The sequence below is a fragment of the Microtus oregoni genome, unplaced genomic scaffold (assembly GCF_018167655.1).
Source record: "Microtus oregoni isolate MIOR12 unplaced genomic scaffold, Mior012 000016F_ref0000370, whole genome shotgun sequence".
In the NCBI taxonomy this organism is placed as follows: Eukaryota; Metazoa; Chordata; class Mammalia; order Rodentia; family Cricetidae; genus Microtus; species Microtus oregoni.
Window position 1 is genome coordinate 5,614,924 of NW_024543075.1, and position 27,417 is coordinate 5,642,340.

The window sequence follows — 27,417 nt, forward strand, 5'->3', positions numbered from 1 at the left end:
AAAAGTTAGATCAGGAAACGGGATATGTCCCAAGGACTATGGGGCAGATTCCAGTGTGTGGGCTCAAGGGAAATCTCACGGGTCTGCAAGTTAAAGTAGGTAAACAAAAAGAAAAGAAAATAACAAGTCACCCCAGGTAACTGGGCAATAAAGCATGAAGGAAGGACCTCCCCCCCCCCCCCCCCAAAAAAAAGGAAAGCATTTGACAAGACAAAAACCATGGAATTCAAGAAGTAACAATCAGGAAATAAGTAACAACCAGCCAGGGTCCCTGGACTCAACAACTGACAGGAGAGGGCGCCAGCACACCAGGAATCTCAGAAACTACCATCGCCACCAGCAGCAGCAGCAGCAGTGAGAAGTTCTAGGAGTTCCTGGAGTTCTGGAAAACCCTATTAACTACCTGACGGCTAGAAGGTCCTGTCTACAGAGAAGCCTGTGCAGAACCACGCAGCAGAGTGAGTTACATCCACTGTGCCTATAGAGTCAGAAACTAAGAGCCAAACAGACTGAGAGATGAGGGCCACAGTAACCCCAAGGAAGGAACAAAGTAACACCATAAGGAACAAGTCACAAAGGGCACCAGAAAAGAGCAAGTAAAAGATAAATGTGACAACCAGCAACATCAGCCTGAGAAGCGCCTGGCAGGAAGAAAGCGGAAGGATGCAATGAAGGCAAGGGAGAAATGATGCAAAGCTGGAAAAGGAAAGCCAGAGCGGGGCAGAGCAGCATGGACCACCACTATCAAGAAAACCAAGACTTGAACTTGCCCATGAACAGGCTCCTGGAGCACCTGAAACAGAATCTCAGAAGCATCAATTCCAAGATTCACAGGCCTCTGCGGCAGAAAACCTACAAACACTAATGGCAAAAACCTAGGCTAGGGCTGGACTCTGTAAAAGCAATGTCCAAGGAAGGGAACCACCAAAATACCTTCAAGGACATCTCAACAGCATAAAATGCAGACTGGGAGTACTATCAAGGCAGGTTCTCAAGAGAAAATGTAGCATCTCTAGGCCATTGGGGTAGGGACTATCTGTTTGGGCTTGGCTAGCCATTCATGCCTGTATAAAAGCTGAGCTTTTCAGGGAAAACACAAGGCCAACCATAGACTGGGCCTCATTTCCGAAATCAAATTGGCTAGTTGGGGTACAGATCTCAGGTTTGAAGCAATGGTAGTGCCTGTTAGGTTCTTCAGCACACACAGATGAGATTCTAAGCCACATATCACTCTAGACAACCTCAGCACTTCCACACAGCACTCAGGTGCAATAGATCAGACAGAGGAGCATTCCTACCTCTCCTGTCACGAACTCAAAATAATGTCTCCGTCAATGACAAGCCATGTGTTTGACAGTGGTCTCCAAGACCATAATGGAACTGGAAATCCTACCACCTCATCATGTCACGGTGTTTGTATCTGTGGCGATGCCCGGACACAGCCAATCCTACACAGCCAGTATACTGCTCAAGCATTATAGAACAGCTGCCATAAGATGGCTGTCCCTGGTATCCATATTCAGTGTGTTGTATCTTCACAGACAGAGGGTTCTGCTCCTCCTTACTAAAAAAAGGCTTCCCTAAATTAGTCTGCCTAATGTGCAGCAACAGCCTCCTCCATCTTTAATCACTATCTCCTCCTAACTACATCCAGGGGCCACACTGAATGGCTGGAGTACGCACTAGATGCTCGCTTGGCAAAAGTATCTCATGACAAACTTCTCAGAATGAATCCCTGCTGTTAACTACACATGACCGTGTGTCATAAAACCAGAGCAACCACACAAAATGTTGGTTTAAAAAAGGCAAACATTTAAAACAGAAAGGAGAACAAAATGCAAAACCCAAAACAGAGCAGGAATGGGAAACCAAGAACAAAAAGCAATATGTGCACAGAGCAAGAAGGATGGAGGGAAGAGCCAGCCCAGCAGTATCAGCGCTCACAGTGGCAAGGCTGTGTAACCTACTCTATATAATGTGGCTGTGTAAAAGGGAACAGTTCAAGATCCTTCCCAGAACCAAACCCACTAAGTCACCAGCCTCACAAGGCCTGTGGCAAGGTACCAGATAACCCTGGAGGAGACATATGTCCTCCTATAGTGCCTAGCCTGGACAGCAAGTGAAAAGTGCAAAGTGCAGGGAGGCCAGGGACGCCTCAGGTGTGCTGCCAGCCAGGGCCCCATGTTAGGAAGATACAGACTTGAAGCAGTCATACAGAGAAAGACCCACTTCACAGTGAGCATATGGAGCATGTGGGAAGGGGGGGGGGGGCAGTACAGACGACAGAAAAGGCCTCAGAAGATGAACACTTCAAAGCCATCAGAGAGGAAGAAAGAAAGACAACCTGGAAGAAGGGGCAATGACACAAAGCACACTGGGCCAAAATGACTGTGAAAACACATATGCACATGCAGACTCACGGTCATGGTACACATGTGTACAAATGTACACATTCACCATAGTCTCATGAATATAAACATAATCAGGACACAGGATAGATAATCATAAGCCAAAACCTATGACAAAAACAGAACCACACGCTCAGTGCCTGCAGGATATGAGCTCTTGTCAGGGCATGTTCTCCGAAGAAGTCTCTGCTGCCCATAAACCAAGTCTCAATGGATATTAAAGGATGGAAGTCACAGAAGCTGTCCTCTGACCACAGGAACAAGAGCCACAAGAAAAGAACATATGTTATTAGGGCCTGTTATACAAATGAAAGAATGAGTGAATAAAACTAGAAATGCTGGTTCATCATAAAGCAAGCTAGCTGCCTGGTGGTAGCAGTGGAAGAGAAGGGATAACAGAGGACCCAGACCTCCACATGTAATGCACAATCACATCTTGGTCATGCTGAGGGTTTCATGAATACATTATCAGAACCCCTCACTAAATATTCCAATCATATGAAGTGAGCCACATGTGAAGAATATCCCAATAAAATCACAGTTTCTACCAGGAGAGCAATCAAGTCTAACAATGACACGAGGAGCAGAAAGACCCTGGGCATCTGGTTCGTGGCTGATGCTCACTAGGACTTGCTGTTGTCCTTCAGATGAGTGACAAAAGAGCAGGAGACTCCTTCTTGATCCTTTGCAGATAATCCTAAGAACATTTGTGGATGACTTGTCCCACTGTCCAGTTTTGCTTGAAGATAATGAAAGCAGAGGAGCTGATGAGAAAATCACAAATCTTCTGGGCTGGAAAGATGGCTCAGTGGTTAAGAGCCTGCCTTCTTTTCTAGAGACCTGAGTTTGGTTTCAAGTGCCTACATGGTGGCTCACAACCATCCATATCACCAGTTCCAAGGAACCCAACACATTCTTATAAAGGGCATCAGACATGCATGAGGTATACATACATGCATGTAGGCAAAAAAAAAAAACTCCTACACATTAGACAGAGAGACAGTCAGATAGATGATAGACAGATAGATAGAAGACAGACAGACAGATAAACAAAGAAACAGACAAACAAACAAGCGCAGATGGGGTGTGGGGCTGGTGGCCTGGAGTTCATGCCACTACCCTCTACATCCACAGGCTTGATACTGACCAGGCAAATGTGCTAAATACACGCATAGTCTAACTGAGTGGAAACAAAGCCAGAGAGACCCAAGCTTGCATCTCCTTGGCCAGTGACCACACAGTCCCTGCTGGAGCACTGGAATGGAATTAAAAACACTGTCAAGTGTCACAGTGAGCATGTCTGGATGGTGGAAAATTCTGATCTTCAAAATCTCTGTCCTCTTCTAGCTTGCTGATGAGAAGGCAGGTTCCTTATGACCGTCCTGTTGTGACACTCCGCATGGAACCTGCATCCAGCATCCCCAGCTGCCTAAAAGGCTAGCACAAGGACCAGACTGCACGCACCAATGAAAGCATATTCAAAACTCTCCCCATCACTGTACACAACAAGGAATTCAAAGAAACTCATCAGAAGATGCTTTAGTGACATGCTGTTGGACATTTTTGGATAACATTTAAAAAAGAGCTATTTCTTTTACAAGGGAATGAAGCCATGTAGTAATTTGTAAAGCACATGTAAACACTATGCTGAGAAAGCAGAAAGTCCCAAGGGCACAAGAATAGGATACTGCCACTCTCTGTGGGAAGACAGGGAGAAGGCCAGCGCCAGGGGTTCTGAGACAGCTAAGCAATTTGGCTACAATGTCATGAGACAAAGCAGGCTCACAATCTTCTTTCTAAAACATCCCAGGAATCACTGCCCTAGGGAACAAACATACGTCTTCTCAGTGGTCAAATGAGAATGCTTTCCCAATTCACTATGTAGGCAATGGCAGGCTGGAAAAGGGTTGCACACAGCATCTACCCTTTCCCTGTGGCCAATTCCCCTAGCCCACTAATACACACCAACACCCTGGGGATGGAAACACCATTAATTCATTGCAATGCCGCAATTCCAGACTCACAGCACAGTCAGGTCAACTAGGGCCACAGGCAAAGACAGCACAAGAAAGTCATTAAGAAGAGATGAACCCGAAGCAATCACTAACTTCAGTTTTACTGTCACTTACTTCATTATGGGTTCAGATAATTTGATTCTTAATAATAGCAATAATGAATGTCTATCTTAAAAGCTCCTGAGCACTTCTGTAGGCTCCAGTAAGCAAGTCAGCCAGCTGTATCTGTCCATTTAGCAATGGGTAGGGTGAGCAGAGGAAGAGCAAACTCTGTCCAGGAACTACCCAGAACTGTGATTCTTGCTTTCCCACCTGTTTCATAGGCCCAGGTATCAGTTGAGGGTTTGTAGTGTAATTGCCCTCCTTAGACAATTGTTGTAGGAACTGATGAAAATATAGGTACCAGGTTGTAGGCTGATGGGCCTGATGAAAAAGTACAACCATATTTGGCACCCAACCTGGGGCTCGAATATTCACATAGGGCCTGAGAAAGCCATCTCTCCAGTAGGCTCAGTGTACAGAGAGGTATGGCTCTTTTAAGAGGCCCTGCTGTGCAGCTGAGCACTTGAGCAGTTGACACTGAGTACAAACTCCTGCTTCAGGCAGACATAACAAATTCCCAGCGCTGGGGAGAGTAAATGCAGCTCCAGGGCTAGTACCCACTGGCATGAGGCTAGTCTCATGAGGGGAGTAGAGGCAGTTGCCAGCACCACTCCACAGCAGTAGCCTAGCAGTTTAAGATTTATCTCCCGCGGTCAGAAAATGCTGCAAGGATATGGCTTTAGATGTGCAAAAACCCAGGTCTAGACACACACACGCACGCGCGCACACACACACATACACACACACACACACACACACACACACACCTCTAAAAAGGTATGATATACTTAAAAAGGTGCTTAGGTACTGAAGAAAAAAGAAAATAGGTATAGACAGTCATAAAAGATAGTTTAAAAATAATAGTCTTTAAAGAGAAAGTAAAGTAGTATAAAAATTAAGCCGCGTAAGGATGAAAAATATTGTAACACAGGGAGTTTGGACTATTTATGGTTGCTTTGTTAATTCTGAATTGTTTAAATGCTAATGAAAAGAGAATGGCAGCTGCTGAGAGACATTGAATTATAAAAGGGGCTGATAAATTAAACAAATCTATATACGTTAGAGATTCCAAGACATTCTTGGATTCAGAATGGAAGTCAGTTGGGGAAGTGTTGCCTTGGGGAAGAGGTTGTGCTTTTGTTTTCACAGGAAACAAAAAGCTATGGATTCTGTCAAAATTAATAAAGATCAGATTTGATCAGGGGTGACCTCCTGGGGATCTTGGCTATAGACATGAGGAAAAAGGCAAGAAAGACTACAGGACAGGTGACATATATGCTGATCCCTCAATATGGGAGCACTCTAAGACTGGATGAGATGTGATACATCTTGTTGGTTACAGAGTCTTCATGACTTAAGACATTACAGTTTGGATCTGTAATCCAAAAGGATTTATAAAGTTGACAGATGCCTTTTACCTATTCAAACATACTACAAAAAAAAATCATCTTTAGCTGACTTGTGCACACCACATATCCCATACTCGTGTTAATACAGATATATATGTTACCACCAAAAGTTTGTGTATTTTCAGAAAAAAGAACCAGATACCAATAAAGACAAGTAGCCCAGGTGATTCATCATCTCAAAACGCCTCTGTTGCAGTTTCCTGAAAATTCTGCATCTAGAACAACTTCAAAGCTGCTAGCTGAGATGGTCTAGCCTCACAGACTACTCCAGTCAAGACTTCAGATAAGATCTATACTTTACCATCACACAGAGACTAAACAAAAAATAACACAGCTAGTTTTCGCAGGACTTGACCATTATCCCAATTTTCTCAGGGTCCCATAAAGATACTATCACCCCCAGACAACAGGAAGCAGTCTAGAGAACATAACATCCACATTCCCAAGAGGTGGGGTTTGGGGCTGTTTAAGGAATTATGGGTGTTTAGCATTGTTTATGGGGTTTGGCTACAAGTTATTATTGGTCATAGTATGGGAGGAAACTAAGCAAAGAAGATTAGATTCAGGGATCTTGTTCTGAAAAGAAAAAAGAATATAGGAATGATAGGATAAAAGGGTAGATTATTGAATCTACTTTTAACCTAATAAAGCAAATACTAGTCTTAAATATTTTATATTGGTATGAATTGTGTACACTGATATAAGTTTAAGGCTATTTTTATTTTTGTTATACTGTATATATGTTTTTACTCTTGTTTAAGGTATTGTGCCAATGCAGCTCATTTAACAATGTAATGTAAATTTCTAGTCCTTAAGAGTTATTTAAGTCCTTGAAACTATTATTTAGGATAAGTTAGAAATATAAGTTAGCAGTAGTCATCTAACAATCAAATTTGTGACCAGGTTAGGTATGTTTTCAAGGTCAAACAAGAGATACAGTTTAGATAAGCAGATAGTCTTCAAATACTTCAAAGACCTACAAAATATGGCATTTAAAGTATTTTAATAACATACAGTTTTTCATGATAGTGAGACACATCTGCTCATGGCAGCACCAATTTTCTTCAAAAAAAAAAAAGGATGAAAGGCATCAAAGCACCTCTATATAGAGCTTGCTTTCATTGTAACAAATTAACCACTGGTCGAGAAACTGCCCTTGCCTCAAATGCTGCAGCATGCTGTCTAAAATGAACAAGCAGGACACAAAAAGAAGTGACTACCAAACTTTGCTAAGACAAGGTAGAGAAGTCCTTCAAAATTTCAGCTTCGCAGAAAAGTCTGTCAGATATTCTAGGCCTGTAGATCAACACTGCAGAAAAATCTAGGGTGAATATCTAGGCAGTCAGGTGCTTCTGTCATGTCTACGGTTTTGGAAATTGCTTGTTCTGTACTTCCTATTTACTCAGGTAATATTTATCCTCCTTAGGTCTTTGATAGAGCTGAAGACTAAATAGTTATAGTTACACTTTTCCTTGTTACGAAATTCAAAAAAGAAACTCATAAGAGAGGAGCAAAGTTTATAAAGGTTGAGAGACTTAAAAGCTTAAGTTGTTTATCTAAGAAGATGTTTTTAGTTTTAAAAAGATATTTTTAGGATGGTAATACAAGTTATGATAGAAAATGGTTTAGGTATAAAACTTTGAACTCACTAAGACAGGATAGATAATATAGTACTTTCTCCATATTTGCCAAATACATATGGACTGGACATTGTGAATTTAATTCTTACCTTATAATTGTTCTTATTGTACCAAGTTTTACTATATTAGAGTTAAAACCTTTCCTTTTTATTTATACAATACCTGATAATTGTTCTTATTATATATAATTTTACTGTGTTAGAGTTAAACCTTTTCCTTTCTATTTAGACAAAAAAGGAGGAAATGTTGTGGGATATGTGTACACTGTGTGAAGATGTATTTCTGTGATTGATGTAATAAAGAGATGAATAGTCAATAGCTGGGCAGGAGGTAAAGGCGGGACTTTGGGCAGAGAGAAAGAATTGTGGAGAGGAAGAAAGGTGGAGTCATCAGCTAGATGCCAATGAGATTCTGAAGAAGTTAGATATTTGGTACAGAGCTGAGCCACATGACAGAATGTAAATTAATGGAAGCAGGTTAAATTAGTTAGAAGAGCTAGTTGGGGACAAGCCTAAGCTAACGGCCAAACTTTCATAATTAATAAGTCTCCGTCTCATTATTTGCACGCTGGCAGTCCCAACAAAAAAAACGTACAACTACACCAAGTACTCAGAGCACAGGAAGACAAGTGGTATTGCTTTCACCTCAGCATTCATGCCAAAAACTGAATCAAGGGCTAGAGAGATGTCAACATGATGGGCACAGAGCTGCCCCACTTAGGACGAGGGAGGATGGAGACCTCATGCAAAGTCCTCACAAGCTACAAGACAATCAATTGGATCCTGGGCTGCCCTTAACTGGCCACTGGAAGAAACTCTGTGCCCTTGAAGAACCTGGGCAAACAATATAGCTGGCTTGAGAGCAGTAAGATCAGTTTTCTTGGTGAAGCCAGTGGACCTCATAGGCTGCCTCACATCAGGATGTCTGCAGGATAGAGTGTGAAGTCAGCTGGTTACAACACTCTGAGAACAGACTCTGCACCTCACTAGGGCAGCACAATCGAGCCAACTCTGTTTGTGAAGATAGGTTAGCCAGCCCCAAAGTTGTAAGCATGAGAGAGATGCCCCCATTTCTCATCTGTCTTGAGGTACCATGGGCAGGAGAAAGAAGCCCACCCATGCCTCTCAACACCTGGGGCAGGTGGGAGAACTGGTTATATGGTCATAAGAGTGGAAGTTCCTGACTCCCACCAGCTGCAACACTTGGGAGAACAGGTCCTGAAGCTCAACAGAGTGGCCCCAAGGAGTCAACCATGTCAATGCAGTGTGAGTGAACCAGGCCTAAAGATGTGATTGTGAGAGAGTGGCCCCATTTCTCATCTGCCTTGTGGCAGCATTGGCAGGACTAAGAAGCCCTACCTCCTGCCCACTAATGTCTGGGCACATGGGAGAGCAGGCCCTGCCCCCAACAGGGCAGTACAACAGATTCAACCCTGTTAGCGGAGGTGTGAGTGAGCCACCACTCAAACTGTGAGCATGAGACAGCTGTCCCCATTTCCCACCTGACAGACCAACCCTACAGCTGCCTAGGCCCAGACCCAGGGTTATGACTTGGCCTGCCCCAACATCCACTCCATCTATGATCTGCTGGAGCTTAGGTGACCCACAGACCCAAAGTTGCAGGATATTCACAACACAGGGTGCCAGCAGGATGTCCAAGAAGAGTCCTAATGGGTGCCTAATACTGAATGTGTAGAAGAGATCACAGTCTTCGAACCAGACCAACAATTCTTTGTAATGAACACTTGCAAGTAGAGATGTATTGACCAAGGAGTATACAGTGTGACTTGTTAGATCACATTACAGTTTCCATTGTAAGATTTTTAATTCCTTCCCCTTCCTTTTAAAAAAAAATTTTTTTCACTTTATTTTCTTCATTTTTTTCTCTTGAATTTTGTTTTATTCTGGGGGAGAGTGCAGGGGTGGAGAGCAGATGCAAAGGGATGGGAAATCAATGGCATCAAGATACATGATGTGAAAACACATAGAATAAATTTTATTAATTAAAAAATGCAAGTCAGCTGGTATAGAATATCACATCATGACACCACTGGCAGGAAGCACACTGCAAAACAACTCCAGTCCTCCATAGGGTGTGGCTGTGTACTATATGGAGCTCCATTCAACACTGCCCTTGCCTAACAATGGAACTAACAGTTCTTCTCCAGGAAACAAGAAACTGCTTCTGACTTAAAGATAACACAGTTGGTATAGGGGTTCTAGTGCCATTTCCTTGAACGATATTCTTCAAGGAAAGCTCAAAAATATATTAAATAATATTTAATATTAAATATGTTAAAATATTTTGAAAAGAGTGAACTAGACATTTTGGCTAGAAAAAGCACAGGGAATTAAATACACTGGAGCAGGTTGGCGCACAGCCTTCTAACAATAAGTCCCTTCTCTGTGACGTTGTGCAGATGCCCAAACACAGGGCCATACTCAGCTCTCAGGAAGCTTGCACTGTGAGCCTGTGGTCACCAACTCTGTACACTGCCAAGAGCAGAGTTAAAAATAGCAACAACCAGGCCTTGTTAGGTAGGTTTCCTCCAAAGAGGAATGTTGGTGACCTAAAAAGGAATTACATCCTGCAGGCCATACCACAGGAGGCTCACCACCAGAATAAGCACAGAGGGACAAAAGAGCTCCCCGGCCCTGCTACAAATGCCAGGCTCTAAACACCCACAGCCCTTGGGCTCAGGTGTGGGCTCTCCTACATCCCTGTGGGCTGAGTAACAGGTACCCCACATTTGGGTCTATGGCTTTCTAGTTTGGGATCCACTAGGTGGAGCTCCTACTTGGCCCCTCTCTCAAGTCCATGCCTAGCACAGAGGGTCAGCTGGGATGGAGGTATCTCACTGCTCTGCATAGGACAGGCAACATGGTTGGCCTTAGAACACAGCCTAAGGCTACTTGATAAGGCCAGGGGCTCTTGCTGTGTCCTTCCCTTATGGGCAGAAACTACTAACAGTTCGCCTGTAGCCTGTGAAGAGTGGCAGAGAAGTCAGCTGGGGATCTAGGTCCTGTCCTTGAATCCTCTGCTTAAGGAATTCTAAGCTATATGGACTGATCCATTTCATATAAGAAGTAAGCGCCTCCAACCAAGATAAGGGTAAAATCAAACTGAAAACCAAACAGCACAGCAAGGCTTCCATGTATTTTCCTGGATTCTAGCAGGAAGTCATGGCCTTGTAAGATCAGCCAGAGAAGCTGTGGGACTACTGAACACCTCTCTCAGGAAGCTGCCTACCACAAAGAATCTCATAAAGTCCCTCTTCACTCTGGCAACTTCTAGCTCACTGGTGTTAAAGAAACACAGTAGAGAGGGGGCTCCCATATGTGAAGTCCAGAGCTCCTAAGGTCCCCAAGGCCCCTGTCAGCTCCTTGAGCCCTAACTACAGCCTGGTCTCCATATCAGTAGTCTCAGCTTCTCCTACCTTGACCCCATCAACACTTTTTAGACCTGGGTCCTCAGAACCAAACTGTACTCTTCCAGGCTCATCTGAGTCACCAGGACAGCTGGCACGGGAGAGCTTTCTAAGGGCTGCACAGAGAGTTCTTGGCTAGGTTGTCAGAAACTCATAAGACATTCTGCCCTGGGTCTTGTCTTAGGCTTTCTGCTGCTGCGATGAAACACCATGACCAAAAAGCAAGTTGGGAGGAAAGGGCTTATCTGGCTTACACTTCCACAGCACTGACACATCACTGAAGGAAGTCAGGATAAGAACTCAAACAGGGCAGGAACCTGGAAGCAGGAGCTGATGAAGACGCCATGGAGAGGAGCTGCTGACTAGCGTGCTCCTTATAGCTTGCTCAGTCTGCTCTGTTATAGAATCCAGGACCACCCAGGACCAACAGTCCAGAGAAGGCACCACCCACAATGGGCCGAGCCCTTCCCCATCAATCACTAATTAAGAAAAACCTTACAACGAGATCTTATTTTCTCAACTGAGGTTCCCATCTGTCAGATGACTTCTAGGCTGTGTCAAGTTGGCATAAAACCATCCAGCACAGTCTTCATGGCTCAGTCAACTTTGTTTTTCTTTAAGTGTCCCACTCTACCCACTTCCCTCTGGCACAACAACCTATGCTGCAGAGAAAGGCTAACAGAGCTATGAGTCTCCCATCTCCTTCTTCTCCACCCAACTATAGGAAGTCACAAGGATCCTCTTTGGCACCTACTTCCCACACTCCGACCCAACTCTGAGAACATCCACCAGCCCTCCGTAGCACCACCGAGCCTCAATCCTGCACCTCCTCTCTCCAAGTCTTGCTTGCCTCTTCTTCCAGTTCTTGCTGCTGGCAAGCATGGCTTTGGGACAGCAGTGACAGGGCTCTTATCCTGACAACCAATCAGTTTTGTAGCTGCAGGAACATCTCATAGCCTCTTTCAGCCTCAAGTTTCTTATCTATAAAATTGGGTATGAAGAATGACGACTCAATCACCAAACATCTGAGGAAGCTGGAAGGAAGGGCTGAGCACAGCATCAAAACCCAGGGACCAGGGCTGGAGAGATGGCTCAGAGGTTAAGAGCATTGCCTAATCTTCCAAAGGTCCTGAGTTCAATTCCCAGCAACCACATGGTGGCTCACAACCATCTGTGATGGGGTCTGGTGCCCTCTTCTGGCCTGCAGGCATACAGACAGACAGAATATTGTATACATAATAAATAAATATTAAAAAAAAAACCCAGGGACCAGGCTTGACAGAGCACAGGAGCACCCAGAGCAGTACAGCCCAGAGGAACCTAGCACTCTGCAGCCCTTGGATACCCAGAGCACTGCAGACAAGGGGCATCCAGCATATTGTAGCCTATGACACCACTACTGACTTAGGAAATGGGAAACAAAAGGAAGGACAGAGACATAAGAGACTATGAGACCTGCCACCACACCAATCTTTCCAATGTATACGAAGGAACACAGTTGGTGTCCAATAATTTCTCCCAGACAAGTATCTTCACACGTTCATAGTTATATGACTGAGTAATCAACCACCTCAATGGCAGACTGCGTTAGCCTGGGGTTGAGCTGCTGGACCTCTGATCCAGATCACTTGGGTGACCCCACACATCTGGAGATCTGCTAAAGAGTGTGCCCTAAGAAAGGACATGAGCAAACAAGATGCCCTTGATGTAAACCCATATACTCCTTCCAAAAAATACTGTGCTGGCCAGTTTTATGTCAGCCTGACACAAGCTAAAGCCATTTGAGAGGATGGAAACACCATTAGAATGGGCTCTAGGGAAGCTCGTGGGACATTTTTTAAATTCGTGATGGATGGGAAAGTGCTCAACCCATTATGGATGGTGCCATTTCTGGGCTGGTAGTCCTAGATTCTATAAGAAAGCAGGCTGAATAAGCTATGAGGAGCAAGCCTGTAAGCAGCACCCCTCCATGGCCTCTACATCAGCTTCTTCCCTCTAGGATCCTGCCCTGTTTGAGTTCCTGCCCTGATTTCCTTCAGGGATGGACTACAGTGTAGAAGTGTAAGCCAAAGAAACTCTTTCCTCCCCAACTTACTTTGGTCATGTTTTTCATCACAGCAATAGAAAGCTTAATAGGACAAATACTGACCACACTCAGCCCTGATATGCCTCATGCTGCTATGGCAACAGGCTCATCAATACAACTCTCAAGTGAAAAAAAAGTAGAAAAAGGAAGCTAAGGGCACATCAAGACACTCAGCAGCCAGCCACCTTTCCTGGTGACTACTGGCTGTCCTACACAGATGTACCTTAAGCATAAAACACACTCGATTCCCAACATACATAAAGTTTTATTACTAACTATGCTGATCACACGCCAAAGCAATAACAGCTTAGAATTACCGAGTTAAATCCAACATAATATTAAATAAATTCATGCACTCAGGAGGCACAGTCAGACAGATCTCTGTGAGTTCAAGACAGCCTGGTCTGGTCTATATAGCGAGTTCCAGGTCAACTGTATAGTAGGACCCTGCCTCAAAAACAAAAGCAACAGAAACAATCCATTCCATTTTTTCTTTCCATTTTGTTAATTGTGGTCCTGGAAAATTTGAAAGAGTGTTAAATTCCCACATGGTATTTCTAGTGGGGCAGAACACAGGCCCTGGTCTCTTTGCCAGCTGAGGGCTTATGTGTCTTTCTTCAGAACTGCAAATCCTGAGTGAGGCTGTTGTCTTTCCAATGTGTGCTTGGCCTGTCTTTCAATAACACTGACTCTTTCAGAGTCCAGAAGGACCTTGCTAGCTCTGCTAAGTCACATCCAGACCCTTTCTTCTGTGAGCCCTTCAACTACCAGAAGCCCAGGGCAGCCCGCTCCATACAGCACACACCTACATTCATCCCACATCCCAGAGTCCCCGGAACAAATGAGTGACTGAGAAGGACAGGTGACAGGTGGTGCAGGAAGCACCTTGTCTATGTCCTCTATTTCCTCACAGAACCTGAGCCAGGAAGATTCACAGGTACTTTCTTTGCAATATCTTCACTAATCCTTACTCTAATGGCGTGGGTACCATTACCTTAGGACAGGATGTGCAGAGAGGTTACAAAGCTTGCTTGGAGTCACATAGCAAGGATGGCTATGGTGAGAACGGAACATTTCCTGCCGGATTCCTGGGCCTGCAGTGGGGTTTGCAGCCATGCCCTGAAGCCTCTTCCTGGTAGGCATGAAAAGGCCTGTGCCCTTCACTGTGCCAGCAGATCACTTAGGACAGAAACACAACCTTGGCATGCAGGATCACTTCCTTCACAGAAGACATGGTTGGCAGATCTGCTTTCAGGACTTTCTGCCAGAGATAAATTTCTAGAAAAGTATTCATCCATACTTGGGATTCCTTTACAAAGGGTGTACTTATGATTCCTGGTCAGAGTGAAGCAAGATGGTGGCACCTGTAGTCCGGCTCCCCAGGAAGCTGAGGTGGGAAAACTGCTTGAGTTCACAAGTTCAAGATCAACCTGTGCAACAAAACAAGACCCCATCTCAAATAAAAAAGGGCTGTCAATCAGAGCCGTGTGCCCTACTTGTCAATAATGGCAACCGAAATAAATCTCTAGCAATAATGTCTTCAAATCAGACAGACTCGTCCATCACCTTCAACTCCTCTCCATGCTTAGAAGAGACACGCTTGCTCAAGAGGGCCATGCTAGTAGAGTACTTCCCATGCTGCCAGCTCCCTTGAACAAGTTTTCCATCCCAACCCACAGTTGTAGCAGATATGACCCCAGCATTTCCACTCTACTAGGCCTGCCCCCACAGAAAAGGCCAAGCTCTCCATGGTCCCAGAGGCCTTTTGTGCAAACTTCTGCCCCATATCCCTATATTCCAGGTTGTTCCTTGTCCCAGCCACAGACCGTTTTCAGCACTGTTCATGCTGGAAGATAATTCCCTTCCAGCCTCAGTAATTTATTCTTTCATTCATCCATCCTCCCTTCCACCATTATGCAAAGAAAAGGTCTTTCCAACAGAGAGCGATAAAGTGAACATATGCATAAAAGGCCTACTTCTATAAGAGACAAATTGCTTAGCGAGTCAGCCAACAGAGGACAGCAGCATCCTTTGGAGACATGACACACAATACCTCAATTATGCTGACCCCAGTTTCCCTCCCAAAGCACCCAAGGTTGACTTTCTCAGGACAGGTACAAAGCCAACATTAGCTCCCAGCCTCAGTTCCCCCAAAAGCCTTCTGGCAGCATAGGCAGTACCCTCATCACTCTGCCTTAGCATAGTCAGTTGGACAAAACACTGCAGAAAGGGCAACTTAAACACACTCATACTTCTGAGGACAGAAGCACAAGGTCAAGATGCCAGTTCATTTTGGGTTGGTGAGGTAGTCCTGCCTCAGCTCAAAACACTACCTTTGTGCCATGCCTTCGTGTGTGAGAAGCAGACGATCCCTGCTGTCTCTACCTTGCCACATCTTCGTGTGTGAGAAACAGATGAACCCTGCTGTCTCTTGTTGACAAGGGCATTAATCCCATTTCAGGCCCATTCTCAAAACCTCATTTAACCCGCATCATCCCCTAGGTTCCATCATTAGCACCCTCACAATGTAGAGTTTGATTTCAAGGGACAGAATCACAGTGAAGACTGAATGCCTGAATCATCCAGCAACTGTGACCATATAAAGGATCTAAACACAGACCAACAAAAGCTCCCTCGGAACAGGAGCTGCTCGGGAACCTGGCAGACTCGGATACTTCTTTTTGGCTGTGCCTGCCTATATGCTGCTCTCTTGAGTGGGTACTGCCACAATGAGTCTCCCAGAGTCGGGGAGCACCACCTGTGGCTTTTCCTAAGGATAGGGCACCCTTACCTGGCTACATTCTTATGGCCTTTGGCACCCAGTACTAAAGTGGACTGAGAGGAGTGAGCCCATGTGTTCAAAAAGTCACACTGGCAGTAGAAAAAGACACAAGCAACTCCTGGACTACCCTCAAGACTGGTACCACCAATTCCAGGACCCCTGTTTTAAGCCAGTGACCAAATCTGCCTCATATCTATTGAGCCATGGCTCATGGCTCTTGCCAAGGCACTTCCCGAACCTCAGTCAAAGAGACAATCTGAGAGCAAAGGAACCTGACCTTATCAGAAACAGAAATATGCAGCTGACATCACTTGAAACATCTATTTGGAACTCAGACACCCCCATCAACTCCTCAAAGAACTCAGGCAGCCCAGCAAGGTGGTATATCTGCTCCACAGTCCTGTCAGTCCTCCAAGCCACAAGATGGAGTCATGTGGCATGTTCCAAGCCCGGCTTCTCTCAAAGGCAGGGGGATTACAAATAAAGTAACTGTACATATTTGCATCAAGTCTCAGCATAAGCATGCCCTTGTGACAGCTAGGTAAACAGACAGCAGCGGGTCCTATTTCTTAATAATAAAATTGTACTATGAATCAAATTATTAATCCCAATAGATCCAGATATTAGCCTTTGGAATTCAAAGGCTTCCCATCAGCTGGCAACCACACCCCAATACATGAGCTTTTGAGACTATTTCATCCTAAACTCTACCTTTTCACCCATGATTTCTTTTCATCTTTAACACTGTTTTCATGAAGAACTGTTCCCAATTATGATGAAGCCTCACTTACTGGATTTTCTTTCTTGAGTTACGCTTTTAGTGCTGGACATAAGAAATCTTTGCCTAATCCGAGATGACAAAGATCTTTAAAAAAATTTCCATCTAGAAGTTTCAGGGCTTAAGTTTTGCATTTGCTCTAGGATATGATGAGTCAGTTCTGTACGTAGTACAAAGTGTGGACTGGCATCAGCTCTGTGACTCACACTGAGTCAGAGTACAAAGGGTGGACTTCACAGGCTCATCTGCACCTGGCTCAGCAGTGTCCCAGTGCATCCTGGCCAGGCCACCCCTCACTAAGAACCTGAACTCTGTACTGCTGCTGGTCACTTGGCCATGTCTCTGGGTTGCTTCTCCATCTCTGCTGCCTCACCCATCTGTGCCTCCACACAACCGCCAGTGCATGTCCTACTGCAGCTTTACGACACCACACTTCCTGAAACCAGAACTTATGTCCTCAGACCATATTTTGCTTCAAACTGTTTGGCTCTTCTATCTTCTAGCTCCTTTCCTTGTCCATATATTTTTTTGTTTGTTTTTTTGTTTTTGATTTTCGAGACAGGGTTTCTCCGTAGCTTTTGGTTCCTGTCCTGGAACTAGCTCTTGTAGACCAGGCTGGCCTCGAACTCACAGAGATCCGCCTGCCTCTGCCTCCCGAGTGCTGGGATTAAAGGCGTGCGCCACCACCACCCGGCTTGTCCATATATTTTTAGAATCATATTTTATACTTGTAGCAAAAACTTCTACTGAGAATATTTTGAGACAGGGTCTTATTATGCAGCCCAGGCTGTTCTCAAATTCATGATCCTCCTGACTCAGCTGCCCAAGTACTGGGATTGCAGGCATGTACCATATATCTTACACTGAGATTTTTATCACAAATACAGTAGATGATGGAAAATTAACACTCTGACATAATTCACATCTTCTAATCCATGAATGTGGCATCTCTCAAGTCCTTCATATTCTTTATTCTTTGCTCACACGTTGTTTTCTCTTAGCTTTTATATATATATATATATTACGTTAGATTTAACCCAGTTATTTCATTTTATTGCTAATGCTTTTCTTAATGCTAAGTTTATAGTTGTCTTTAGGTAATAAAAACATGTTTTCACACTGGCCTTAAATGTTGAAAACTAAATATATCCAGTTAGCAGTACAACAATCAAAGTCTTTGTGAATCGTCATCATCATGACTTTCTAGGCAGTCAGCAATGCCTTCTGCAAGCAGAGGGTTTTGTTTGTTCTCTGTTTCATTTCTTGTTGCACAGCAGTGACATGGTCCTTCAACACCACAATAAGAAGAGAGACAACACTACCCTACTCCAGTCTTCAGATAAGAAGTCATTATGGAAGCTGGACAGTGGTGGCACACACCTTTAATTCCAGCACTTAGGAGGAGGCAGAGGCTCAAGTCTGTGAGTTCAAGGCCAGCCTGGTCTACAGAGTGAGTTCTGGGACAGCCAAGGCTGCACAGAGAAACTGGTCTCAAAACAACAACAAAAAAGTCTTTATGCTTGTCACCATTAGATACAAGTGATCTGAGGGGAGTGAACATGCTCCCCACAGTTCTGAGGAAGTTGTTTTCTATATTATTCTATTTATTTGTTCATTTATTTTGAGAGAAGGTTTCACTATGTAGCCTTTGGCTGGCCTGAACTAGCTATGTAGATTGGGCTAGCCTCAAACCCATTGAGATCCACCGGCCTCTGCCTTCTGATTAAAGGTGTCCACCACCACACCTGGCTATTTTCTCAGTAGCTTTAGATTTTTAATCAATCACATTACAGGTTTTTTTTTCCAAAGGAATTTCTACATTTCTGAGAAAAATACGCATTTTTTTCTTCAAACATAGTAAATTATAGTCATTGATACTTTAATGTTAAGCTGGCCTTGAATTCCTAAGTCATTATATATTAACAACATCTCTGGTTCTACCTGCATGGATTCAATCAGCCACAAATTGAAAATACCTGGAGGAAAACTGCCTCTGTATTGAACATATACAGACATTTGTCTTGTTGCTATTCTCTAAACAATATAAATAATAACTATTTATACAGTATCTGCATTGTGTTAGATATTAAACCATGTGGGAAGATGTACACAAATTCTACCATTTGTAAAATTGAGCCATTTTATAGAGGGGTCCATATCCATGGGATGCATCAGAACCCATCCCCCATAGAAGCCAAGGAAAAATTATCATCGTGATGCATGTGTATTTTCATGTTTATAGCTTTGATTTGTTCAATCTTTTAAAATAGAATACCTTCTACTTAATATATGACAATTTCATACATGTAAGCAATGCACCTTGGTCATATGCTTCCCCAATTCTCCCTTCCACTCCCTCCAGGTATCCCCAAAACATCCCTCTCCCTGTTTTATGCCCTCTCCTTTTTTAGGTTAATAATCCGCTTAGTCCAAAATTGGACTGTTGGAGTGCTGAGCGATCGTGTGCAGTTAATCACAGCTGCAGGGAGTTCATGGGTGCAATGGCCATGTCATGTCCTTAAGACAGGATTGCACATTCCTCCCCATTTTCCAGCTCTTAGTTCTTCCTGCCCCTCTTCTGTGATGTCCCTGATCATGGAGGGTGAGAACTGCTATGAAGTCTCACTTAGGGCTGAGCATTCACTAGACACCAGTCCTAGCCCCCTGATTTGCTGCTAACCCTGCAGAGAGAAGCTTCTCTGGCTAATGTGGAGCATGGCATTTAGAAGGCATCCTGGCAACACGTCATTCTGATTACTGAACCTTTAAAGGATCGCTGTACTTGTTCCCAGGGTGGATACTGATATGTGTTTTTCTTGTCATGTAATGTCTGTCTACTTTGGGTGCCAGGATAATTAGTGTTCATGTCACAGGCTGAGTTAGGAAGCAAACTGTGACTCAGTTTTCTTGGAAAGTTTCTGTAAAACTGCTATTGCTTCTTGCTGAAATGTTGGACAGAACTCACCAGTGAAGCCATCTGGACCTGGAGGGTTTGGGGGAAATATATGAGCAAAAATTTAATCTAATGAGTACAAAGACCAAGATCATTTACTATAGGGCCACATTCATTTACTGGCTCTAAAGTAAACACTGACACTATGCTTTTCCAAGAATTTGCTCACTTCACATAAAATTTCAAATCTGCTGGCATAAAGGTTCAGTGCTGTTCCCCATAGTATCTTTTACTTCCCATAGGATCTTGAGTGTAATATTTCATGCTGCATTCTGATTTTTTTTCATTTTGTCTTCCATCTTCAGAAGCTAGATATAAAAGAACAGAATGAAGCCAGAGTAAGGAAAAGAAAGAGCAAAAATTAGTAAAACAAGGAAGTGGGCAACAATGAGGAGAGCTAAGGCAGAATCTTTAGAGTTGATACAAATGGCAGCCCCGGACCACAATAATGGCTGCTTTTCCTCATTGCAGACCACGCTCTCCTGCATTTTCACCTGCTGAGTAATTTGTGACTGGTTGTTAAACTCTCTTTAAGAGGCTGTTAGCCGCTGCCATGGAAATTCTCTCTACCACAAGCTAAGTGAGCAGAGTGCTTTTCTCATGCTCTCCCTCCCACAGGGACCACTGTCCAAGGGTGTGTGCTGTCTAGTGCTTGAAACACGACTGCATACATCTTGCCTAGTTCTGGTTTTCTTAAGGCAGGAGGATAAACTGGCAACTGTTCTTTTGTGCTCGTTGGACACAGCTATGACCCATCACATCGTTCTCTAAACTCCTGTGAGGAAAGGCCAGGGAAGACCTTTAAGATGGCTCTCAGCATCTGTTTAGCTCATCTTTTGCTATCTTACCTTTGGTATCTGTGACTGTTTTATTAGTCTGTATATTTGAAGACACAGCAATGCACACGCCCCACAATCATAGAAAGGCCTGCTGTGAGGGATGCAGGAGGGGAGGGAATCAGGAGGGGAGGGAATCAGGAGGGGAGGGAGGCAGGAGGGGAGGGAGGCAGGAGGGGAGGGAGGCAGGAGGGGAGGGAGGCAGGAGGGGAGGGAGGCAGGAGGGGAGGGAGGCAGGAGGGAGCTTGTGATGACTGCACTGCTGTAGATACTGGTTCCTTCCACATAGATTAATTTAGTTCACTTCAGAGCTGCTGAGGGAAGGAAGTCTGTGTACTGGCTTCTTTTCTAAATCATTTTACATCTTTCTGGTTCTTATTAATAAATACAAAATAGCTCTCATATCAATCTTAAAATCTTTAATACCTGGGTAGCGGCTTGAATGAGAATGCTCCCCACCACCCTTAGAGGTGCATATCTTTGAATACTTAAGTCCAAGTGGGTGAAACTATTTGGGAAGAATTGTAGTCTTGTTGGAGGAAGTGTGTCACTGGGAGTGGGCTTTGAGGGTTCAAAAGACTTGCACCATTCCCAGTGTGTGCACACATGCGCACATGTTGTGTGTCTGCATCCTACCTGTGGATCAAGATGTAAACTCTCAGCTATTCCTATCTCAGTGCCTTTGTTCCACCATCATGGACTCTAAACCCTTTGAAATTGTAAGTGCCAAATTAAATGCTTTCTTTTATAAGTTGTTTTGGTTGTGGTATTTTATTAAAGCAATAAAAAAGAAACTAAGTCAATCCTCTTGCTTTATATTTGTAAAAAAAAAATCCTGTTTTGTTTTTAAATTATCCTTAAACTGCTACCAAACTCAAACAATCTAAGAGTTTTGTTAATAGAAAAATGATTTCAAAAACTCAAAATATATCATATAAGGAAATACCTCTTAGCTATTGAGACAGTTCTGAATATTAATTTACAGAAAAGGGTGTGTCTGTGAACCACTTATGGAAGATATAATGTATTCCCCTGCATCCCCACATAAGACAGACACATACATATTAAGGTGTGTGTGTATATCAAATTGAATGTAGAATGTAGGAAAGCATAGGAAATATTTTTTAACCTTTTTATCTTTGTTCAATTTCTTCAGAATATTTGAGTAACAACCGCCCTCTCCTCGACTCACTCTCTCTCTCTCTCTCTCTCTCTCTCTCTCTCTCTCTCTCTCTCTCACACACACACACACACACACACACACAATGTATCTGGCAAGCAACTGCTTGGGCACACCAACACACAAGGAGAGAGTCGCCTATTCCTGAGAGCTCAACACTAAGGTTGAGCCTCAGCAGGAAAATTGAAGCTAATTTTCTACCTACCTCACCTGTAAGGCTGGAACAAACAAAATCAGCACAAGGCCAGCAAGGGCTCCTCCTAATCCCTCAGGTTTCAATCCATGACTACACCAAGAAAAAGGCTCCTCATCCCCCACCATGATGCACGGATGCTCAAGAGAGCAACGGGTGCCCTGTCTGTGCTGGTGCCTCTCAGATGAATGAAGTTCATATGAATGACTGATGAACAAACAAACTTCTGAATGAGTAGGCTGAGGCAATAGCTCTGAAATTTACTGCGGTATGTACTTTTGGCACTATAATTGCAATGACAAGCTTAACTATGTAGGAGAGGCTTTATTTCTCATTCTCCCCTGTTTTTACAACACAAACCCTTTGTCCTCACCATGCATTCAGAGCACAAGCCACAAGCCCATTCATGCTCCCTTCAACAAGGGTGAGGGACCAGGGTTCCCAGAACATAAGGACATGGCCAAACAGCCAGTGGAGAGGGAGGGTAAGCATGCAACATCAGCAAGACCCCTCAGATCACAGTGAGATCCTGCCTTTGAAGCCAGAGGAAATTCATCAGATAGACACAGTGCAAGCCAGACTTAGCTCTCGTCACACAGCTCTTGTACTGGCTTTCTCTGGTGAGTAACCCCAGAACCAAGCTCATATGCACCTCCTCTGTACTCAGGCCTAGCCCCAGATTCACAGTTCTGGCTTCATATGATGGTATCCTGGAACAGCACCAACCAGTGTTATCCTCAGATACCCATACCTAACTCCCACTTGTTCTTGTTGCTGCTAAGGAGGACTTCTCCTCTCCCAGGAAAGTCCTGGCCACACCTTGCAGGAGTCTATCACTTCACCGCTTCATGCCTTCATCGGTCACCAAGAAACCAGGAACAGAGACTCAGAGTGCCAGGTGAGCCAGCTGGGCCCTAGTTAAGGCTGCATCTTCCACCCAACTAAACACCTGGGGAAGGTATAGACAGCTATTTCCCATAAGCCAATCCCTATTCCTAAATAGCGAGACCAAGACCCTTCTACAGGGGAGACAAACTCAGGCAGAATCTTTCTGCACCACATGTAACACCAGCTAGGCAATGTGCCATCAAATCTGGGACCAGAGTTTCAGGAGAGCCCTATATTCATGCTGTTCCTTAAGCCTCTCCCCCCGACCCCAAACCATATCCCTCTATCAAACCATCCATGCTGACACCATGGCATGCTGGGAACTCTGCTCAGGGTAATCCTAGATATGGCTCTCCCTGCACCAATCTCTCTTAGAACTGGTTATAACCAAGAGAGTGACGTCATCTGTACTGTGGCCATCACCCACACCAAGGTCCATCAGCTCCCTGGTCTAACCTAAGAACATGTACCACATGATACAGAGACTATGAGAACAGGAGGAACACATGTCAACCACCTTGTGGGTATCCACACAATCATATGCGCTCATAAAACAATCTCAAGGCAACACCACACCATCTTCACAGGACCCAGACCTGGCACTCCAGGAGACAAGATTCATGGCTCTCAGACCCTAACCCCAACTAGTCCCTCACGACCTACAATCATCCTCTGACATGGCTCTCCTTTGCTCACTCACTGATGTCTTCTTCTGACAGAGGCCTCCACATTCCCTTACCACCTCAGAACCTTCCATGGCAGGTCTCTGCCCTGTCTTTGCTACCTTCTATGCAGGACCCTACCGGCCCCTCACTACCTCAGACCCTTCCATGACAGGGTCCTGACCAGCCTCACTAAATCAGGCCCTCCTATGGCAAAGCCCATTCCCTTACTCCTCAGATCTTTAAACGGCAAGGCCCTGACCCTCACTGTCTTAGGCCCTCCCCTGACTATCAAGTCCTTGTCTATCCCGACCCCAACTCAGGGCCTTTTCTTCCTTGGCCTTAAACACACACCAAAAATCTGCCTTACATCACTAACCAGAACCAAGTGTAAAACCTGGACAATGGGAGGCTCACATATGCTAGATTCTGAGTGAATGACCCCACTTCCAAATACCTAGCAGACATATGTGGTGGCCAGCAGAACAGGAGAGTTGCCAAATGTTGTGTGGGTTCAAAAGACTCAGTCCCAGAAGACGCACATCATCGTACCCAGGTTGACCAGCAAGCACTGTGATTCCCCAACCCTGTCCCCACCCAGCCTACAGCTCCAGCAAGCTGCAGAGTACACCGTGGGCCCTGGGACATCTATAATCCCTGCCTCTTTGCCTTCTGCATGGCTTGGGGCCCACCCTTGTTTGCCTCCACCCAACAAATAAGCAAAGCTGAGAGAATTAAACACCGCAGTTCTGGCCTAACCCTGTGAAAACCTCATGGGAACTTTTGTGTGCATATGCAGCATGTCCTGTTGTCCTCTGGGCTGTAACCACTTACCCATTTACCTTGGTTTACCCTTCTTGGCTGCTCAGCCCTTCTCATACTCCAGATCCACATATCATCTGCTCAGAGATCTGTCATTCACCCAGAGCCAACTGTAGAACCAGGAGGCTGCTTGCTGCATCCTACGAGGATGCACGCAGAGACTGCTGCCTGTCTATCTATTCAGAGAGACACCCTCAATGGCTTTCCACCCAGACCTGTGGCAGGCCTTGTGTGGTCATGCCACCTGTATGGGTCTCTCCATGCTTCATGCTACAGCTAGGGGAACCCTCCTGAAAAGTACTATTCCTCATGGTACAGATGCCCAACCTCAAAAACCCCCAACCAGGTCCTTTGTTCTCTGTTTCCCTCCCTTCCAGGTGGGAGCCAAAGAGCAAATCATTAGGAGCTGATAAGTGCTTCCTATTGACAGCCTTTTCTGCTCTCCACGTAGCCAAGATGTAACTTTTACATAAAAATACCACAATGAGAAGAGATACTCAGGGGCTACTCTCAAAGTGCTTGCTCACAGGCTCTTACCTGGTAAAATTCCCGAAGCCAGTTCTTCTGCAGGTTTTCTGGCTGTAAATGAAGAGGAAAAAGTAAATTAGAGCACAGCCACTACACCAAACAGGGAGTACAAGCTCCAGTGAGGAAACCTGAGGGCGGGTCTCACAGTGGGGAACAAGGGCTGTGCATGGGAGACCTCTCTCCGCATGGGGTCTGTATTCCTCAGAGGGAGACCATGGGATATATGGAATGCCCCTGTGATACAAAATTGAGCAATTGTCACCTAACCAGAGTCAGGCGCACAGCACCTACATCCTGCTGACCCACATCCTTGTTCTGTTCTCAGCTGGGCTGTAGGAAAGGAACAGCACCTTAAATCTGCTTCCAAAGGCAACAAGAAGGCAGCAGCAGCCCTGCCTGAGCCAGAGCCACTCTGCAGTGCTATATGAGCATACACCATCAGACGCAACGAGGCTCTTCTATGAGCTGAGGCAGGGGAGGGTGGTGTAGGGAGGGATTTGGAGAATCAGTCCCAATGCTTGGAACTTTCAAGAAACAGGGCACAGATGGAAACCCCACACCATGTATGTACATGTGCTCCCAAATTAGAAGCAGGACCAGAAGAGTCAAGTGTCAGCCATGACAAGCCCTGTTCAAAGAAACAAGAAGGAGCTGTGGTCACACTTAAAGGCCCCCAAACCTTGACCTTGCTCCCTTACACTCTGTGTCAGTCAGGTCCAGGGCAGTGTAGCCCAACCGAGTGTGGGACTCAGCCATAGCCTGGTATGAGCAAGCATGAGATGCCCTGGGGAGACCCTCGCTGAAAGCTGGCATGGAGAGAGAGCCAGAGTCCCATGAGCAGACTAATGCTGTCCCAGGAGTGTCACACCATCCAATAACGCAGATGTAAAATTGAAAAGCCTATAAACACACTGGTGTATGCCTGTCTCTCTGTCAGTTGGTTGGTTAGGTTTTTAACAAGATCTTCTTCCTCTTCCACTGAAACTGAAGTTGCTTCCAGATAAGCAGAACTCAAACACCCACAAACAAGGCTCAGAAGAGCAGAGCCCAAGCTGCCTATTCACAGCTAGGCCCTAAACCACTCCTACCACATTGCCCACTGAGTGTCCTGAAAATCATGGAGAAAAAACTGTAGAAAAATTAATGATGGGTAAAAGCTGGCAAGGAAAAAGAACAATAGAGACCACACAAGGTGCACAGAGGAAACGGACATCCACCAACTCTCAAACAGATGTCTTAGTAGGACGTCCAGATTGGTTTTGCATACACAGGAGACACTACCTCCCTGCCTTATCCCCACAGAAGGCACGACAAAGACAAGTCAGAGCTGGGCAAGGACATGAACAGAATATCCAAGCACAGGCAGAGAAGCTCAGCACCATTTGCCTCTAGAGAAATGTCAATCCAAACCACAGAGGATCCTGGGATGGTAGGGTACACGGTAATCCTAGCATTAGAAAGAAAGGCAGGGCCGGGCGGTGGTGGCGCACGCCTTTAATCCCAGCACTCGGGAGGCAGAGGTAGGTGAATCTCTGTGAGTTCGAGGCCAGCCTGGTCTACAAGAGCTAGTTCCAGGACAACCTCTAAAGCTACAGAGAAACCCTGTCTCGAAAAACCAAAAAAAAAAAAAAAGGCAGGGGCGTCACTGCAAGTCTGATGGTAGCCTCGTCCATGAACTGAGTTCTAGACCTGCAGGGGCTACATAGACAGAGTTAGTCTTAAAAAAAAAAAAATCAAAAACAAATAATCAACCAATCAAGGCAGATTATAAAATCTAATGCTAAAATAGTAAACCCTCTCCAATGCTGGAGGGAGCAGGAAGGCTGGTCCTTGAAAGTCAAATCTGCACCACAATTTATGCAGCAAGTCCTCAGCATAGTCTCCAGATAAGTTAAAAAAAAAAATGCTTTCCACATGGAAACATACATTGAGAGCAGCCAAAAGGCAGAATGAGGGTAGGAAATGGGGCATTTGCACATAGAGGAAGATCTCAGCAGCTCTGGCCCTATGTTCTTCTGGGCCTATGTAGTAGAGGTTGAGTCATGACCGGTACAGCCCTGGCCAGGCCTCTGAGCAGAGTCTCAGTGGGTCTGTGGATGGTGAGGATTACGGGCAGGGAGAAGGCAAGAGCAGTGGAGCCTCCAGAACCTCTCAGGGCAAGAGCTCATCATTGCACTGTCTTTAAGGCAGCCAGTTTCCAGGACAGTAACCCTACTGTTTCTTTCCTAGGTAGCCACCAATTCCAGCACATGACACAGCTAGGGGTCCCACCTGCCGCACTTTCTCCTTAGTCTCATCCAGGGAGCTCCCTGTCAACACCCCAAGTGCCCTTCAATATTAGAAGCAGGACTTGTATCATGAAATAAAATGTAAAGTCCTCTAACCAAATCTCCAGTCTGATCATAGTCAAGGCCCAACTACGATCTCTCAGGCTCTGCTACCTGGTCCAAGAGCCCCCACCCTGATAAGCTCTGCAAATGGGCTCCGTGGTGCAGAGCGAAACGTGTGCCTTCCCTGCTAAACATGAGCTTCCACTGCGCTTACTGCCAGTCTCTCAGCGGGGGACACTGGCAACCCAGTACAATCCTCTCCAAGCTGTTTGTGGTAGGAGCCACAACCCACATAGCCTCATCTGCCCAATACTTCCACCTCTCACACAAATGGCCACACATGTCATTAGGTTTCAGAACCAGAGAATGGGATCCTTA

The 27,417-nt window shown here is 45.0% G+C and overlaps 1 protein-coding gene across 2 annotated transcripts in view; it reads right to left on the reverse strand.

Annotated features, from left to right (window-relative positions):
• Inpp5a (inositol polyphosphate-5-phosphatase A) overlaps positions 1-27,417 on the reverse strand; it is a 195,420-nt gene that overhangs the window by 115,506 nt on the left and 52,497 nt on the right. For both annotated transcript variants that reach the window (XM_041666416.1, XM_041666418.1), the window contains exon 2: positions 24,719-24,760. In XM_041666416.1, the coding sequence (XP_041522350.1) occupies positions 24,719-24,760 (42 nt within the window). The remainder of the gene's footprint in view (positions 1-24,718; positions 24,761-27,417) is intronic.